Raw genomic sequence first — 20,934 nt, forward strand, 5'->3', positions numbered from 1 at the left:
TGACATTTGTGTGAGATTGGTTATTTTTTTCTTCAGTAGAATTCATTTGGGAGAAAAAAGTGTTAACAACTGCTTTTCAAAGTATACTTTATTTTCATGTTCATGTCTTTCTGTCCAACAGGCCTTAGGTTAATTAGGATTAATATTTCTCTTGTTCAGAAGAGAGTTGTAGAGTTTATGAGGCTAAATTTTCTGATCCTTGATACTGCTCTTAACAGTTTACATTGGAAACCATTGAGATAAGATCTTTAACTTTCTACTTACTGCATGTCCCTGCTCCTAAGATGCTTGCCTCTGTAGCTAGCTCTGATCACCAATCACTTGAACTTCTGATTACCTTATTAATAAAATCTAATCTTATTTAATGAAGAGCTATATTTTACTTTAGACTCTTTTTGCTCACTTATCTAACCTGTAGCTTACATATAGGAGTTATCCCTGTGTGAAACTCAAATAATCTTTGTCCTGCAAGACTTCTGGAGATAAGAAGAAAGAGACCAACTCTTCATCTCAACTTCAGTAGCTGGCTATTCATTTCTTTTTGGGACCACTTTATTATTTGTTTGCTACTTCTTGAACCCCCAAAAATCACTTTTGGTAGCCAAATAAGGCAGAATTTAACAATTCTTTCCACAAATAAGTCTATATACTCATTTGTCCCATATTTTAAAATTATTTAAATCAGATCTGAAGTTCTTTGAATATAGTGGATCATTGACATGATTGACCTTTCTCAAACTTTCCTTTTTGTCTTTTTCCCTTTCTACTTTTCTTTTTCTTCACTGTCACTTAAGTTTGAAATTTAGCTCAAGTGACAAAGTCAGCTTTTATATTCTACTTTTAAAGTTCAGCTCAAATAACACTTTAATAAAGGAGTAGTGAATATGATGTTCAATATCCTAGGACCATGTCTATTATAATACTTATATTACCACTCCCATCTGGGCAGATTGTTGGACTTCTGACCTCAAAAGCAATGCTGAAATTTGAATGCAAACAGTATGACTTCATGTTGTGCTGCCTCTGTTTCCTTACCTATCTCCTTTGACTCTTTTGGATACTGGTATGGGCCTAAGACCATTAATATACAGAAAAAGAATTGTGGGAATATAATCAGTGTACTGGGATCATCCTAATTAGTTCCTGGAATTAAAACAGTAAAACTCTTCTTCACTGCTGGTGAAAATGTAAATTTGCTTAATTTCTGTGAATAACTTCTGGAAATTCCACAGAGTACAGAAATGAACGTACAGTTCCTTTCCTAAGGGTCTTTCCAAAGAATATAAAAACACCTGGCTGGAGAGAACTCTTTACACCTATGTTAATAGCAACACAATTTGTAATATATCAAACTTGGAAGCATCCCAGATGTTCATGCCAATGAATGGCTAAGAAACTTGTGTTATATGTACACAATGGAATTCTACTCTATTATAAAAGTGATGAAATCATCTCCTTTATTTCATCTTGGACAGGGCTTGAGGGAAGCATGTTAAATGAGATAAGCCAGAAGGAGAAAGATGAATACTAGATAATCTTATCTCACTTATAGGTGGACATTGAGAAATAGGGAAAACACAGGGTGAAACTTGGTTGAGCTAGATGTGGTATAGTGCAGCAAAGTAAAGAATTCTGGGAATCAGGAGATAGGGAGAAGTATAGAGGATATTGTGGACCATCCAGTGCATGGTGATAAAGAATTTAGTTGGTGGTAGGAGTGGTATGGAGACATTTATCATGTGGAGATAAGAAACTATACCATGTGCCAGCAACTGTTCTATAAACTTTAATTTAATTAATGCAGTTATTAAAAGGAAATAAGTTATCAACTTAAAGGAGTAAAACAATTACAAAAGACATTTTGAAAGCCCTGGTAAAATTTAAATATAGACTTTACATTAGGTGATATGATTTTAATAAAAGTAGATGTCACAACTATGACAAAAACTATTATGGTTACATATGGAATGTGCTTGTTTTCTTAAGAGACACATACTAAAGTAGGGTAAAAGTGTCATGATTTTGGGCGCCAGGCAGTAGAGCAGCAGTTTAAACTCACATGGCGCAAAGCACAAGGACTGGCATAAGGATCCCAGTTTGAGCCCCCAGCTCCCCACCTGCAGGGGGTCACTTCACAGGCAGTGAAACAGGTCTGCAGGTGTCTTTCTCTCCCCCTCTCTGTCTTCCTCTCTCCATTTCTCTCTGTCCTATCCAACAACAATGATATTAATACAATAATAACTACAACAATAAAACAAGGGCAACAAAAGGGAAAATAAATATTAAAAATAAATATTAAAAAAAGTTTTTAAAAAGTGTCATAATGTGTGCAACTTTATGTGTTTCAGGGAAAGAAGTATAAAAAATAAATAAGTCCCATTGTGTCAGTGTACCAGTTGTTTGTATCAAAATTAAAACAGAAGTAAATCTATCATAATGATTATAATTCTGGTTATTATGGTAACGGTGATTTCAGAAATGGAGAAGTGAAATGGGAAAGGAGGAAGTAAAGTTCTACATACACATATAGAAAGGATATTATTTCAATTCATTCAATTTATGAAAACAACTATGAAATACTGTTTTTAGAAATTATTGTCATAGCAACTTAAAAGTTATAGAATATGCAGATTATAGGTGTCCAGTGCTCTAAAAAACTAGACAGTGCCTATTCAGTACATCCACAAATATTTTCTGAGTGTCTATTTTTATGCCTGGCTTATTCTGAGACAAAGCTAGATCTTACTTTCTAGTGCTAATGTTTTTAGTTTTTGTTGTGTCCAGTGTCTTGATACAATTGCTACTGTAGCTCCAGGCCAAGTGACATTGGTCACTATCATCTTGGCATTTCTTAAGCGCTAGCTTCATACCTTAGTTTCTGGATTTTAGTGTGAAGATTCGAGGGGCCCTGATGGAAGGGACACATTTAAACATCCCAAACACTACTGCTGACAGAGAGGAAAACATTGGAACTATATAGTACTTAGTATATTTTCATGGATGACATGTATTTTGAAATGGTTTTCAAGAAATTCCTTATTTTGCATGGGTAGTTCAAGAATCTTCATCCTAATAACTGTTACTCATTCAGCACCTACAGTGTAAATGGGTACTTTACCTCTTTATCCCACATTCCTCAGAGCAGTTATCTTGCTCCATAGTCAACCTGATAAATGGCATTTTTAGTAGAACTGTTACCTTAAAGCTTATTTTCTTTCACACTGTGTTACCTGAGCTTAGATCAGAAAAAAAGGAATCTAAGGAGAGTGTGATTGCCAACTTGTCTTTTTAATCTACCAAACTTATACACTCTGGCAATTAGAAAGGACAAAAAAATGTAGTTCTTTTTAATTCTCCAATTTTATCATTTATTATATGTTAATACAGTTAAATCTCTGTCCCCCCATAGACTGCTTCTCCTGCAGCTCTTTGAGGGCAAAGGAAATTTGTTTTATTCGTCTTTATATTCTTAGTACCTAGCACATAAACACACCATAAATATTATTGTGATGTTATTAATTGGCCAAAAGGGAAAAATTATAAAATGGAAAATAAAGCATTTTCATGAGTTTTTTTTTTTTTTTTCCCTATATGGTAGATGCCCTTCATTCACAAAAACAGTTTTCTGATATGCTGAGCACAATTCTCATTTTATTCACTTTAACCAGTGTTTGAGTTCAAGAAAATATTAAGAAAGCTGAGTCTGGGGGCTCATTTAGCTGTGCCTATAAGTTAGACAGATTTTTGTAGCCCAAATTTATTATTATATGTGTATTATTAAAGTATTGATATTATTACTGTCGTAATAGGAGGTTTTTTTTTTTTTTTTTTTTGGTTACAAGCTTGGTATGTTAGTGAGAAAAAAATATTTAAGATCATTCAGTTTTTCTTTTGAAAGCTACTATGGGAGTACCCCCAGCCTGATGATCCTCTTCTGATACTCTTTTTATCATCTCTTTTCTCACAATTTAGAGCTTAAAGTGGGAATTTTTTAAGTGTGTTTTCCTGGCATCTCATGTTTAACAGTGTCAGGGGTTTGTGTCCCTGGAACGAAAACTGTTTCTCTAGAGCCTTTTTTCTCTCAGCTTCCAGTGAAAAGAGGGGCGAGGCGAGCCAGTCGCTTACCACAAAGCACTGCCACCACAAAGGAAAGATTAAGGGTTTAGAGAGAGGTCAATGTGGGTTTTTCTCTAACTAAACACTTTCCTAAAGTTTCCTTGTGGAAAAATAATGAAGTCATCTCAGAGTTTTTAAAGAATTTTTATTTCTTTTTCACCGTCTGCATTCGCTTGTCTTCTCAGCATGGATGTTTAATCTTCCTAGGCTTTGTGAATTGGCCCAAATGAATAAGTGGTGAGCTGTCTCTCTAGGAGCTCGAGGCTTATTCTAAGGGCCTAATCACTGAGTAAACACATCTTTGCCCTCCCTCTCACAACCGTGATATAATAGTGGAGATTCTAGCACAGTAACCTGGATATTGCAGGGACCAATGCTTTGAAATGCAGAATCGTTGATCCTCCAAAACAGACAGTGCCTGATCTTTGCTTGCGTCTTTCTTCTTTTTAAAATTAAATATGCCAAAGAGATGCTGTTTTATTGCTTGATATTGTGCATTAGTGCCCTGGATTTCCAAGTTTAGTTTCAGTCAATACTGTCAGCTGCACTTATAGGGAACTCTGCATGTTGGGTTTCTTAGTAGCCTCTTCAGCACATGTGTGTTTGGTGTGGAAGAGCATTTAAATTAAATCAGTAAGATAGCTAATCTCTTTCCCAAAGTCTAAATGTTCCATTGCAGCATTCTTGAGAGAAATGGGCATTTTAAAGATTTAGCCATTGCCATTGTTTGGTTAGAAATATGCTGATTAAAAAGTGGGCAGCTCTCTTGTTCCCAGTGTCTCATTAAATGTAGTTGCTGAGATACGATCAAGCAGAATTAGAGGTTGACATCTCTCTGTATGTTCAACTAGAGAGCTCCTAAGACGAGTTCTGAATTTGTTAGTGCTGCCAGGTTCACATTCCTTTTCCTAAAGCAACAGTTTTCTAGACTGATTTACTAAAAGTGATTTGGCATTATTATTGCCATTTGGTGTCTTCTTTGCCAGAGAGCTATGATACCAGTATTCAGGTTTCTTTCATCCAACATGCTAAGACATATGCTAGTTTAGGGATGCAGACAAGACTGAAAAACATCCAGTCTTCACCCTTGAGAGATTTTATCTGAAGGGGAGACTCAGAAAGAATGATAAGACTAATAGAAAAAAAAAAAAGTAGAATTCCTGGAAAGAGTGCTCTTAACTCTGCCCGAGGAAATCAGGGAAGGCTTAATCTTGGCATATTTTTGAATTTTAAAGGATTAGTAAGAATTTATCAGATAAATAACTCTACTGTGTTGTATCTGATTAAAAACACCTTAAAAGTCAGCTGTTCTATCTGTAGACATAAATAAACTTAGATAAGAAACCTTGAGAATATCTGTTGTTCACATTTTTGTCACCATTGATTCCTGCTGGGCCTGACACAAAAGAATATTTCAACAAATACTTGTTGAATGAATAAATGAATTGATAATTGGAAGTGGTTACTGTTAGGAATATTTCAACAAATACTTGTTGAATGAATAAATGAATTGATAATTGGAAGGGTTACTGCCCTTGTTCCTATTTCACACTGTCTCTATGACTTAAAAAAGCGCTATAAGCAAGGGTCTGTCAGTCTGGCATCTTCATATGCTATAATTACTCCAAGCCTTCGCTGTGATACAGTGTGGTGATTTCCTGCTTCTACAATAGTATCATATTAATATCACTATGCTTGAGCTTCTTCTGGATTCCAATTTCAGACACACTACTTCATTATAAGTAGTATGATTTTAAACAAATTTGCTTTCTAGACCTTATTTTTCTTATATGTTAATAAAGTTAAAAATAGTATTTTATGGGTTTAGTCTGAGGATTAAAGCAGACAATTGATATGTGAGTAACAGTGCCACCAGTGTAGAATAGTTGTTTTCAGAAGATTGATTTACCTAACTACCTCTCTACCCTCATCGGTATAAAAATTTTCACTCATCTAGTATAAAATTTACCTTTAAAGAACATATTTTAAGGATTGCTTTCTTATTATTTTTATTTGAATTATTTTTCTCAACAATTCCAAGCACCAGACTTCATTAGCCTTTCATCAGCATGAGTCTTACATTTTTCTATAAATGTTCTTTTGTTTAGAATAATGCACCAAGTTTTTCTGTTTTATCATCATATTTTTGTCTCATATAAAATGAAAGACCCTAAACTTCCTTGAAACTTCTCTTTGAGAGGATGTCACAGATTGGTTTATATATTTTCTCTGCCATAAAATTTTATCTTTCTACTTCCTAGTAACTTTGGCTATTCTTAAGCTTTGCTTCTTTACAACCTAGCACAAGAAGTTAAGTCAGGAACAATTTAGGCTCTTTAATCATCATCATCATTATTATTAAAGCTGACATGTTGCAAATTATGTTGCTCAATTTCATTTTTTAAGAGAGCAAGTTTAATCAGAACAAAAAAGAATTTTCCATATAAGAAACAACATTGGGTTATTTTTGAAATGTAAACTTGAAGAATTCATATGAAATGAGTATTTTTTCTATCATTTCAAATACCAGTCGGATCTTCAATTCTCTTGGATAAGAACTTTAATATAAGAACCCATTAAAAACTTTGAAATCACCTGTAAAACTGAAACAAAACTTCATTCCATTCCATATCTTTTCCTTTCAAGTAAAAGAGACTATTCAGTGTTGAGATTTAAAAATAATTAAAATAAAAACCTGTAAAGATTTTAGCATCCAGTCTTCATCAATGGTTTTCACTTTATTATAGAATAATTCAAAATTAATAAAATTTTCTCTTTACGTATGAAATGTGTATCAACTATGAGAAGATGAAAGTTTCTTTTATTTAAAGAATATGTAATTCTGTTAATTTTCTGCTTCAAATCGACTTGCATATGTTAGTAGGAATATGTGACAGAAGCCTGTAAAGCAGAATATAATCATCCTAGTGTCTTTGAAGTGTTAGGAATCAGAATTTATTTATATTACTATATGCCTTATGAACTCTAAGTATCATATATTCTTTTGTAATTAGCATTTAATGTTAATCTTTGCTGTTTATATTAACTGATAATTCCTTTCCAAAACAAATCTTACCTTAGTGGATATTTTAATTCATCAGTCTTTTCTCCTCTTTTCAGAGAAAGCTTCTTGCTATCTACCTCCACCATGATGAAAGTGTATTAACCAACGTGTTCTGCTCACAAATGCTTTGTGCTGAATCCATTGTCTCTTATCTGAGTCAAAATTTTATAACCTGGGCTTGGGATCTGACAAAGGACGCCAACAGAGCAAGGTAATACACAAGTTACAAGTTTGACTTTTCTTTCTTTGAGGACATAATTCTGTTTAGTTTCTTATTAGTCGTAAATATTTACATTCTTAGCTTTAAATCCTCTTCCATTACATCACTAGATAAAAGCTATTTGTTGTAATTCACATACTGGTATAATTTAAATTTGTAAAAATATACCTTAACTTACAACAGGTTTCTTAAATTCAAACATAACCCCAAAACCCAAATCAAAACATACTGTTCTTACCTTTTTACAATAGCACAGCTGTAGTACTTTTCTTTGTAATGTATGTTCCAATATTCTAACATGTTATTGAACACTTATAGAAATATATTTTAATAATGTTTAGAAAGGACATATAGTCTTGACATATCATCTCAGTCATAAGTGTGTTTTAATAATTTCATGGAGAAGGGAGGACATTCTTGACTAGGCCAGTGGCGTTGGTAATAGCTTAACTCTAGCATATGCTAATTGATGTAATCGCTTTATTGCACACATTCTTTTACACACAGCCAGCAATACATCCATATTCTCAGTAGGGAAGAAAAATCCCTTCTGTAGCTGTCAGGATAAATTTATTTAGTTTGTTAATCATAATATCTATAAGTGATGACTAATTCTTCGTATTTCACATTTTTTAATTCCCCACCTGGAATATATTTTCTCATCATATTTAGTTACACACGTGAACCTAATATCCTGTGATGCTACTTTGAGTGTGCTAACATAGTCAAACACAGTCATAATCAGAATCTGCTGGTATATGAACACGGAGATTAAATCATTTTAAGGCAATCCTGTTGGAGCAACCTAATATAAATGACTATAGAACAATTATAAATCATATGATTTGTCTCTATTATTTTATTGTTCACTGAATTTTCGGTCTTCATGCAGACTTTGTTTTATGTAGAGTGAATAAAAAAATATGTTTCTTCCCTTAAATGAGATTCAAAAGAATGCTAAAGCAATTTTTCATCTAATACTTCATTTCTTTAAGCAAATGGTTAGAAAATTCATAGAATGACTTCGTTCTGCCTTGGAAATGTTCCCTGTTATACATAAATAAAGAACCTTTAGCACCTGTATTTGTTTAAATTAAATCAGGTTATTATTCACACTCAGTTAAAGGTGATGAAAAGCAGTGCCAAAAACAGATAAAATGCAGTATCGAAGGTCTTTCATGAGGCAAAATACATAGACTGGAGACTTGGCTAAATCTTTTGCCATTCACTGGCAGTAAGGAATCTCCTCCTTTCCTTTTATTCACAACTTGATGGAGAAGGAAACATTATTTCTAAACCATCTGTAGTGGCTAAGTTCAGTGGACTGCCTGCTGTTATTTTGTTCTATCCTCCATTTAATTCCTTAGTTCCTTTTATTTTACAATGACAAAAAATTGCAGTGTAGTTTCTTTTGAAAAACTATGTTTGAGGGTTTTTTTTTTTATGACTGGCAATCAACAGCCATGTAATTGCTTTGTTATGTTTTACTAAAGAAGTCTGTTAAGTAGCACAACTTTGATACACTAGTAATAAGAGTTTGCAGGTTACACAGACACCTGTGGTGACCAAAGCGACAGAAGCTGCTTATTAGAAAGAGCCAGTACAGCTGTGTCCTATTAACTCCTTATGACACTTTTTTAAAACACAAAATAAAGGCCTTGTTTAAGGCTTTAGAGCTATTTCTCAATGAATTGCAGGATCATCTATGATGTGTGATAGGGTACTCCAGTCTATATATTTTTTAAATGTGGCATCCTGTTAAGTTGCTAAAATGAAAGTAAAGAAAAATGATAGGAAAGACTAGAAATGGAAATCATCGATTAATAAAATTTAATAAACATTCTTATAAAGAAGAAACCACAATAGGAAGAGAGCATAACTATTCTGGAATTTAAGATACTTGACATCCTTACTCAAACTCAAAATCTGTTGCTATTATAAATTTAGAACTTTCTTATATTAAAGTGCTGCATATCTGTATATAACAAGCAAAATCATATAGCTACTTCTCATGTACAGCTCCATTATTAATGTTAAAAGCAAATGGGAAAATATATTTTATAAGCACAATATGGAAATTCACTGAAGTAGCATATTCCCAATAGAGTAAAAGTGGATGTATGTTGTTATATGAAATTATAAGATAATTAATTAATTGGGCTGGTTTGTTGCTCCCCAAAGGGGTTAAATTCAGCCATAATGTTCTTACCACCTGTCATATATTAATCTAAGTAAAAATTGTTTAGTTGAATTTTCATCTCTGATCTTTCTTGATTTTTTTTTTTGCCACCACATTTTTCCAGAGGTGTTTGTCATGAGAATTAATCGCATCAGCCATTTGATAATATTAACACTAAGTAACAAAAGCTCAGACTTTAACTTTCAATTCAGTAGAAAACTGCAGTTCTAATACTGATCTGTGGGCTGTATTCCAAAAGTTGTGCTTCATTTTCATATTTCTGGAAAACTAAAAAAAAGACAGATAAATATATAGAAAGGATTTGTAGACATCAAAAATAAGATATGTGACTTTCCTTTTAACTATATGTTATTAACTTAAAAGTCTGGAAATACACACTTGGATGACTTGCCTAGTCCCATATATGACTAGTTAAGTCCAGGTAAGTAATAAAAATTTAGAGAATGAAAACTTGTTGGGATGCTTACATGGTGGTACTTTCCTGGGATTATCTCTGAATATCAATCACTAGAGGCATTAATATCCAAGATGGAGAATGACTTGAAGTCAAACTTACTTTTGCCTAAGAAATACTCTGGTTAAGTATACAGAAAGTATTCTACAACTTACTGTAAATTTCTTGTATATATAGAAGATAGAAGGATATTGACCTAAGTGAATGCTTTGTAAAGTTACCAGACCTTTAATGTCAATTGCTATTATAAGTTAAAGAGCTTGATTTCAGAAAACGAACTAGAATAAAAAATAAGATTTTTGTAGAATACTACAATTACATGCCACACTGATGTTCATTATTTAGATTTCCTACCTCTAAACAGGTTCTAGTAATTTTGTTTCTATGTTGACTACTTAAGTTAAACTATATCTTTAAAAATGGATTAGAGTAATAATTGGTGTTGCAATGTTACGGATATGAACTGAGACTTCAAACTTTATCAGCAATTCTGTCCTAAGGGAAACTTCATGAACATTTGGAGAATGAATGTATGCATATAATTCCACCTAAGGAAGTTGCTTATAATATCAGTTTTATAAATGAAAGTTGCTTTCATAAAAATCTATAGTTTCATTGGCTATCATGTCTAGTTAAATTTCAGGACTATTCTAGCTTGACACAGTAGACAGAAACTTTCTATTAGTCATTAGGTACTAGAAGACATACATTCATAATTGTTCATCTGAATGATCCTGATAGAAACAGTAGGATATACCTATAAGTGGAAGAACCAAAAACTAACAGATAACAATTAAAAAAAAAAGATCATATAAGTCATATCTGGAAGAGACTGAAAAATACTTAAAGCTATATATTGGATTAGAGAGATAGCTCAGTAGAGTACAGCACTTGCATGTGTGAGACCCTATAAACTTTGGATCTGATCCCACTATTTACTCGAATTAAATGATATGTTAGTCTGTCTGTATCTCTCTTATAGAAATAAACATTTTTGAAAGGAATATATGTGTTTATCTTTGAGCAAATGAACCTTTTAATAAGTACCAGTGTGGTGCTATGGCTTGTGGATGAAAAATTTTAAAAATATAGTACTATTCTTTATAATATTTATAATCCAGTAGTCAAGACAGACACACCACTGATATGTACATGGTGCTTTGGGAATATAGATTAAATTCATAGTAAGATCCTATTGGGTTATAAGAAAAGTCATGACACATTTTTATATAGAAAAATATGTCCAACATATTTCTTACAACCCAGTATATCTGAGAAGACCAGAGATGGAATTGAAAAAGATTACATATGAAATAACAAAATTAGAATTTTACTCTTTCTATTTAGAGGTTTATATTAGCAGTATGACTAGTCTTTTTTTTTTTTTTTTTTTTTAGCAGTGTGACTAGTCTTAGGTTACAGATATTTACTTTTGTTACTGAAGAATATATTGGTATTTTTAAAAAGATGTTGGTATTTTAAACATCATAGTTAATTACCTGAAATGAAGCATCAAGGTTGACATAGGTGTGGAGGGGAGAAAAAACTAGAAGTAGCTGACCAGTTAATTTAATTTTGTGTGATTTGAACCAAGTTGAGAATTAAGGCTCTGCAGTGAAGATGGACAAATCCTCAAAAGTTATTTTACGAACGTTTCATGTCAGTATTGGCATATGCTTAATGGCAGATAATCAGATACACTATTGAAAGTGTAACATGGAGAAAACCATCAGAACTTAATTCAATAAAAGCATTTGTTAGAACAATATATACTTAATGAATAATGCCCTGGCAATGAAAGAATAATTTCTTAAAATTCCTAGGGTAAATGCTGCCTCTAGGAAGCTTTTCCATTTCCCTATCCTTGCTTACCTTGGTATGAGTTAAAATTTACATTCTGTATGTTCACACATTATCTGTATGTTAATGTGTATTAATGGTAATCTTTACTCTGTGCCATTATAATCTCCTTGCAAGGCTGTTAGGTTCCCTACAGAGCTATATACAAAATCTGATTGCATTACACAATGTCTTTTAAAAAGTAAGGTTTTTTTTTTTAACTTTTTAAAAAATATTTATTTTCCCTTTTATTGCCCTTGTTGTTTTATTGTTGTAGTTATTATTGTTGTCATCGTTGCTGGATAGGACAGAGAAATCGAGAGTGGAGGGGAAGACAGAGAGAGGGAGAGAAAGATAGACACCTGCAGACCTGCTTCACTACCTGTGAAGCAACTTCCCTGCAGGTGAGGAGCCGGGGGCTCGAACCGGGATCCTCACGCCAGTCCTTGTGCTTTACGCTACGTGCACTTAACCCACTGCACTACCGCCTGACTCCCCCCAAAAAGTAAGTTTTATATTGACAAACTAGTAGTTGAAAAATAAGTAGTCTGTAACAGACTTATTAAAAAATAGTGGGAGTGGGGCCCTTAGAGGAAGCTTCACAAGTGGTAAAGCAGTATTGCAAATGGCTCTCTATCTCTTCCTCCCCTCTCCTCTCTGTCTCTATTCAAAATAAATAAAATTAAAATATTTAAAGATAAATAAAAATAGTGGGTAAGAGAGACCAAGTTGAGTCATGAAAAGAACATTGAAAATTCTATTTTACATATATATATATATATATATATATATATATATATATATATGTATTTGTATATAAATAATTATATCCCTTAGTAAAACTAACAAATGAAAAGTCTTCATTCAACTGAAAATATTCAGACCAGGTACCTTGCCCACTGCTGACTTTGTATCAAAGAATATTGTAGCCTGTACTTGTTTGCCCCAGACTCCCATGGGCAAAATGTAAATTGGAAATAGCCTTGAACTGCAAACCAAATGAATTTGCCCAGTAGTTCCAGAATTTCTTCACCAGACTAACCAAGGTTCTGTGATATTCTTACAGCAATTAGCCTCTTGATTTGGATCATCCTTGGATGATACATTCTGCATTAGTGGTGACACTGATTAATGCACAAGAATTAGAAAGCTAGAGTGCTAGGTTGACTCCAGGGTGAGTTGTGCCAAACACCCAGACAATTTCCATTTGGGCACAATCAGAATTAAATATGGGTAATACTGGGGGAGTCTGGCTGTAGCACAGTGGCTTATGTGCACGTGGTGCAAAGTGCAAGGACTGGCTTAAGGATCCCAGTTCGAGCCCCCTCCCCACATGCAGGGGGCTCACTTCACATCTTTCTCTCCTCCTTTATTAGAGCTCTTTGAGGATCTGCCTGGTGCATAGACACTTTGGCTCACTAGTGCTCTCTGTGCTAAGTTCAGCATTCTTGGCTATACTTTCTTTATCAAGGAAAGCCATACAACACATGTGGAACAGTGAACTATTAATATTAGCCAGTATGATGTGGTTTATTGAATAGTTCCTGTTCTGATTCAGAAGGACTTCAAATTAAATGTCTGTCTATCCAGCATAGATAACTGACTTTTATCATTTAATTCTGGAAAGATTAAACATTGGATTTAACTAGGATGTTGTTAACTGGGTATTCAGCTAGCTATGAGTGATGAAGAATTGAGTTACTTATATGTAAGTTCCTGAGGTGAAAATGTTTCACACATTGGTGTACATAGTACAAAGTGCTAAACTAGTCATTCTAAGCAGTGTTGAGGGTAATTGTAAACAGTTCCTTAGGAGCGGCTGACAGTGTTTGAATTACAGTTTGTGTGTAACGGATACATACGCTTGTATTAAATTTTGCACACGAAGTATCAGTGTTTATATATAGAAATCTGCTGTCTGTCAATATTAACTTAATTTAATGCCCTTGGGCACACTATTTCAGGTCACTGTAAACTTCTGCTGTACTGCTGACAGGTTCTTGTTAGCCTTAATATTCAAGTGATAGTTTTCCACATTACTTAATATTTGGCAAGAGTTAATTGTTCTAAAGCACCTATTATCAGTAGGCTGTCTTCACCTGTACTGTTTAATCTCAGTAATTAGCCATATTCACAGTGACTCATCCTTAATTCCAAACTACACAATGGATCATGGTTGAAGCCTAGCTGACCATGTTAGTCTAACCCAACATTTCCATTTGATCCAGCAAATGCAGCCCAGGTGTGGGGTCTGCTTTTGAGACCCAAGAAGTGTTAATTTCCAGCTGCTACCCAAGGAGCAGATATGGATTCTGTAGAAGTAGCTGACAAAACAGATGGAAATATTGTGGTCAAGATACTAAGACTTCCAGAGAGCCTTCATACGAGATTTCCACATAATTTTCCTCAAACTTCTCTATTTCTTTTGTTCTGTGTTTTGCTTCCAATACTTTTAAAGGAAATGTATTGCCATCCTAAGCATCCCAGGTCAAGGGCTTAATTAATGCTTTTAAAATGAAGGTTCCAAAACACCAGGAGAGTTTGTCATTTTCTCCCTGTTTTGTTTTGTGAAGAGGGAGGAGAGAAGGTGAGGAGGAACCCCTCCTGTTCCATGATTACATCCTACCCACTCATTTTCTCCTTTTCTCCTCTGCTTTTGATTTTTAGTGGCGGTCTTAACAGAATGTCAAGATCAATTTGCAGCATGGTTTAACTCAAGGTTTGTGTTCTGCCAACAGCATTTGTCCCTGCAAACAATGCCGTGTGTTCTTGTAACTTCAGAAGCTTTTAGAAGGATCATGGCAAGGGCAGCATCTAATGACTTTATTAGTGTAAGGTTTCAAAATGGGCTAAGTAATTGTTCATATCTCTTTGTCAGCAAGTCATAATTACTGCTCAGCATTGTCCAAGGGTGCACTTGTGAGTACTTTCCTAATAGAACTGAAAGGAAGGGAAGGAGGGGAAGGATAAAAGGTGATGGCCTGTTATGATTGAGAGCAAGTTTGTCTATATATAGATGAAGGCTAAACTCTTATAATACACTCTACTCTTTAAAAAAGATTATCCTTTTAAATATGTTATTTGAGGTAATTTTAAATTACTTGCTTATAATTTTATTTTGCTTCAGATACTTCCTTTATTAGTATTTATTATTACAATCAGAACTGCTTTTTGCTGTCTGCATGCTTTTCCTTCTAATTAATGTCATTTGAAAATAATACATTCGGCTGAGATATAGTTCTGTGTTTTTTTCAGCCTATGTGAAAACTATTAAAAGAGGACAACACAAAGGTGATAAAGTTCACAGAAACAACATTGTAAATTTTCATCACTTTTTTTTTCATGCACTAGACCTTTCTTATTACTCTATTGATATTATTGGCCTTGCTTCTAAATAATCAGCATTTTGAATATTTTAGGTATCTTGATTATGAGATTTATAGAATTAGAAGTATTATTACTTTCTCAACACAGACAGGGCCTTTGCCCCTTTTTGTTCTGTTGAAGAATCATTTGCTGTTCTGTGACTCTCTATAGGGTACTTATATAGTTACCTGCAAATATTCACTTTCACCAGTAGCCATTATTTTAGGATACAAAGATTCAAATAAAATTGACTGCCAAAAGTACAAATAGTGTTTACATATAAATTATAAAACACTACCTATTTAATAGAGCAAATCTTCCTAAGAAGTCATTTATAAATTAAAAAAATATATATTTTCTGAACTATGTACCCTTTGAGTCTATGTATACTTTGAGTCTCTTCTTACCTGAAATTGAATAGATCTCAAGAGGTGATTTCTTAAATGCTTTCTCAGTGTAAATAACTTCTGAAGTAATTTTTTTACTCATCGTATCAGTTATCCTATGTAATTTGAAAGTAATTTTACTCATCATATCAGCTACCTCATGTAATTTGAAAGCACATCTCCTCCATGAATGCCAGTAATATAACAGAGAAATTATTAAAGAATTCTGTTAGTTTGGTCACATAATGTCAACAAGAAAACTGATTCCTCTGAACTGGTAAATATTAAAAATAAATCAGAGGAATCAGTTTTCAATGCCCCCATCCCTCCCCAGTCCAAGTTCTACTTTGTTTCCCCTTTCTGTTCTTATTTTTCAACTTCTTTTTTTTAAATTAGGAGATTAATGGTTTATAGTCAATAATAAAATACAGTACTTTCTACATGCATAACATTTCCACATAACAATACAACCCCCATTAGATTTTCCTCTGCCATCATGTTCCAGGTCCTTAACCCTCCCCCCCACCCCGCCCCAGAGTCTTTCACTTTGGTATAATACACCAACTCCAGTCCAAGTTCTGCTTAGAGCTTTCCCTTCTGATCTTGTTTTTCAACTTCTGTCTATGAGTGGATCATCCCATTATCATCCTTCTGTTTCTTTCTTTTTAAATTTTTCTTATATTTATTTATTTTCCCTTTTGTTGCCCTTGTTGTTTTTCATTGTTGTTGTAGTTATTGTTGTTGTTATGTTGTTGTTAGATAGGACAGAGAGAAATGGAGAGAATAGGATAAGACAGAGTGGGAAAGAAAGAGACACCAGCAGACCTGCTTCACTGCCTGTGAAGTGACTCCTCTGCTGGTGGGGAGCCGGGAGGTCGAAAAGGGACCCTTGCTGGTCCTTGTTCTTTGCGCCACATGTGCTTAACCCACTGCTCTACTGCCCAACTCACCATCCTTCTGTTTCTGTTCACATTTCTGTTTTCCACATAACAATTCAACACCACTCATCTGTTGTTGGATACCTAGATTGCTTCCAGGTCTTGATTATTACAAATTGTGCTGCTATGAACATAAGTATAACACAGATCTTTTGGGGAGGGGGAGTGTTTATATATCTTTAGGATATATCCGCAGGAGTGGAATTGCAAGGTCATAGAGTAGGTCATTTCTAGCCTCTAGACTGCTCTCCGCAGGGTTGAACCAGTTTACATTCCCACTAACAGTGCAGGAATGTTTCTTTACCCCTGCAACCTCTCCAGTATTTGTTGTTACTATCCTTTCTGATGTATGACATTCCTATAGGAGTGAAGTGGTATTTCATTGTCCTCTTTATTTGCATTTCTCTGATATTCAATGACTTGGAGCATTTTTTCATATGACTAACATGTATTTTTTTTACAAAATAAATTCTCTTTAACATACTTTTCTACAAACTTCAACTATGGGAAGAATGAGGCAGTTTTGCATCCAAGGCAAATTACTTGATGTACCTCAAAATGAGAAATTATCCTGATTTATCCCAGTGCCAAAGAAGGTAGTTTGAGACTCTGAGCAACTCCCAAATGTGTCATTCAACAATCATGGTAACAGCAGCAAAAAAAGTTTTGCCTACTATGAAAGTCATATAAGTATTAACTTATTATTAGTTCTTAAAGCAAAACCTATTCAAATATTTCAGATGCTCATCTTGAGATAAAGTGTTCTTTCTTTTACTCCCATGCCAATTTTGTCTTTTTGATCCCCCCCCCCCCCCATCAAAGTTATCACTAGGGTGCTCTGCCTGTATGGTGAATCCACTACTCCTGGCAACCTTTTTGTTATGATACGGAGGCAGAGAAAGATTGTGTCTCGTAAGCCTCTACCCCGTCCTTGCATCTGGGGACACTGGGGCCTTGAACCTCAATCCTTGAACTTGGTAAGATGTGTGTGCTTTAGTGGGTATGACACTTCCCAGATGTAACCACCCACCCTTCTCCGAGAGAAGAGAAGACATCACAGCCCTGCTTGACCATCTGTAGAGCATCTCCTGGTGCCATGGCAGTCCTGTATTATGCCATGACTCAAGGCCAGGGTTTCCTGCATGAAAAGGTTTGCACCCTACTGGTCAAGTTATCTTCAGGCTTCCAAAGTTTGTTTTTTGTTGCAATTATTTTCTCACTCTTTATGCAAATAGATTATAAAATAGAAATCAGCTTTGAAGTGAGACTCCATCTGGGGATATGAAAAACAAAGAAATATTGGGTAAGTGGTATGAAATTTTCAGGTTTATTGAATCTGAAAATACAGGCAATAATACCATTAATTTTTATTTTTTATTTATATTTATTGGATAGAGACAGTCAGAAATTGAGAGGGGTGGGGGAGATAGATAGGAGAGAGACTCCTGCAGACCAGCTTCACTACTTGTGAAGTTTCCCCCTGTAGGTGGGGATCAGGGTCTCAAACCTGGGTCCTTTCACATTGTACCATGTGTACTCAATCAGATGCACCACCTGGCCCCAACAATACCTTTTTTTATTTGAGACTTTTGACCTGTTGTATTAAAATTATACAAATATCTTAAACAGAAAAATGAGAAGTTAGAGGGATTTTTTAAAATAAACATCAGTAAAGTGCAAATTAAATCACATGCTACTACTCTGACCCCCTTGTGATGATCTAGAGCAAAGAGTGCCACAGTCCTTTTCTGCTTTACTTTTAATTTTTTAATGCTAAGAAACATCTTTCAAGCTCATTTAATTTGTGATAGGATCCTCTATTGGGGAAGTATCACTAGCTAAATAAAGAATATTTCTATTGTTTATTTTGTTTTGTTTTTGTTGTTTTACCTCAAGAGTTGTCCCAGGTGCTAAGTTTCTGCATAATGGCACTGCTTCTGTTGGGGCTTTCTAAAACCTTTTTATTTTTCTTGATAGAGGGTAAAATAGAGAAAGAGAGAGGAGGAGAGGGGGAGAAAGAGAAGGAGAGGCACCTGTAGCCCTATTCTACTACTGCTCTTGAAGCTTTCTTTCCTCCTGTAGTTGGGAACTGGAGGATTGAACCCATGTCCTCTCTCAGAATAAGGTGTGGACTCAGCTTTTTGTGCTCTGCTGTCTTTTAAAAAAGCAAAATGCAGGGAGTCGGGCGGTAGTGTAGCAGGTCAAGCGCACGTGGCACGAAGCTCAAGGACCGGCTTAAGGATCCTGGTTCGAGCCTCCGGCTCCCCACCTGCAGGGGAGTAGCCTCACAGGCAGTGAAGCAGGTCTGCAGGTGTCTTTCTTTACCCCTCTCTGTTTTCCCCTCCTCCATTTCTCTCTGTCCTATCTAACAATGATGACATCAATAAATACAACAACAATAAAAAAAAAACAAGGCCAACAAAACAGAAAGTAAATAGATAAATATTTTTTAAAAAATGCAGTAGCAGTTGGAGCCATTAAGTCAGCACCTGCTATGTTCCTTGAGTGTTCAGATGCATTTCACCCTATCTCAGAGTGTGTCCTCCATTTAAGGTAAATAGCAAAAGTTCAGTTTCACATATTATCCAAGATGTAAATCTCAAATCTTCAGAACTTTTTCCATAATGCTTTCTCTTTTGTGACCTTATCAAATTGGATGATCTAGCACTAAACGTGTACTAAATCACTATGCAGATCTCCAAAAGGTATTTAAGAGTAATATAAGTCATAGACACTGGGTGGACTACTTGAAACTACTCTAAATTTAGTAACACCTTTCAAGTTTAATTTCTTAGTAGTAAAGTTATCTAAATTAGCTTACATTTTAATTGTCATGTATATTATTGAAATCAAAGTTTATGGAATATTCGTGTTCTCAACATAACAACTTCATATTTATTAGACTTTATGTATTACTAATAACCCATCTGCCTCCAAATTATCACCACTATGTGTTTTTCTTTTAAACAATATATATATATATATATTTTTTTTTTGCATAAAGATGGAGAGAAACTGAGAGGGGAGAGGGAGATAGAAGTGGGAGAGAGAGAGAGAGAGAGAGAGAGAGAGAGAGAGAGACACCTGCAGCACTGCTTCACTGCTCATGAAGCTTCCATTCTGTAGATGGGGACCATGGATTTGAATTATGGTCCTTATGCATTATAACTCGTACTCTACTGGGTGCGCCACCACGTGTGCCCACAAAATATTTACCCATGTGACTTTTCCAGATCTTGTTTGAGACTGATGTCAAATTTACTCTTCTACACCTCTTGAAACAAGTTTTTTTTACTATCTCTAGGGATATAAATTCCTCAGATATTAGTAAGCCATTTCTGTTATCATTGTAGTACTTTGTTGTCTCATTTTTTACCTTCCCATTTATTTATCTTATAGTATCCATTTAACATTCATTGTATGATATGCTGGCTTGAATTTGAAATACACATACATACAAGTACCTTCATTTTTCTATTTAGCATTTATAATTCATTTACTAAAAGAATAGATTAATTATTAAGAAGAACTATAAGTGGGTTGGGCAGTGGTGCACTAGTTAAGCACACATGGTACTACGTTCCAAGTACTATGTAGGTTCAAGCCCAAGCTCCCCACCTTTACTAGGGATGCTTTGCTGGTGTTGAAGCAGTCTAGAAGTGTCTGTCTTTTTCTCTCCCATCTCCATCTCCCCCCCCCCCCATTCTCAGTTTCTCTCTGTCCTAACAAATAAAATAGAAAAATAAAAAAAGGGAGGGGAATGACTGGTAGGGGTGGTGGGAAATGGGGAAGGCAGAAGAGAAAAACAATACAGCAAAATATAAAATCAAATGAAAATAAAGTAAAAGTGCCATATTCTGACATCCAGATTGTTTTCAGTTTTGTGTAGAACTTCACGTTTCTAATTCTAATAGTTAAAGGTTAAGAAGAAAATGTGATTGTAGTATTCTTTTTATTATTATTATTATCATCATTGTTGGTTTATTGGATAGAGACAGTTAAAATTGGAGAAGGGGGAGATAGAGAGGGAGAGACAGAGAAACACCTGCAGCCCTGCTTCACCACTCACAAAGCATAAGGTAATCTTACAGCTTCTTAGAAGAGGAAATGGGAGTGGATCAAAGATAGTGGACTAGCAATTGATCCTTACCTTCACCTCAACAACAGGAAAGCCACAGCATACATAGAAATGGATGTGGATCTTAGACTAACTAGAACAAAAGACAGAAACTCAGCATACAAGTAGCATGGACATAGTGATGCACTGCTAATGGTGAACTGCTCTGAGGAACAGTAAGCCTCAATCAGGAAGATATCCACAAAACATAGAATTCTGATTGATTAGTTGACT

General features: G+C 34.7%; 1 protein-coding gene across 1 annotated transcript in view; it reads left to right on the forward strand.

Moving 5' to 3' along the window:
• Positions 1–20,934, forward strand: part of FAF1 (Fas associated factor 1) — a 347,080-nt gene that overhangs the window by 226,306 nt on the left and 99,840 nt on the right. The window contains exon 13 of the mRNA XM_007536689.3: positions 7,237–7,391. Coding sequence (XP_007536751.1) covers positions 7,237–7,391 — 155 coding nt within the window. The remainder of the gene's footprint in view (positions 1–7,236; positions 7,392–20,934) is intronic.

The sequence above is a fragment of the Erinaceus europaeus genome, chromosome 13 (genome assembly GCF_950295315.1).
Source record: "Erinaceus europaeus chromosome 13, mEriEur2.1, whole genome shotgun sequence".
Lineage (NCBI taxonomy): Eukaryota > Metazoa > Chordata > Mammalia > Eulipotyphla > Erinaceidae > Erinaceus > Erinaceus europaeus.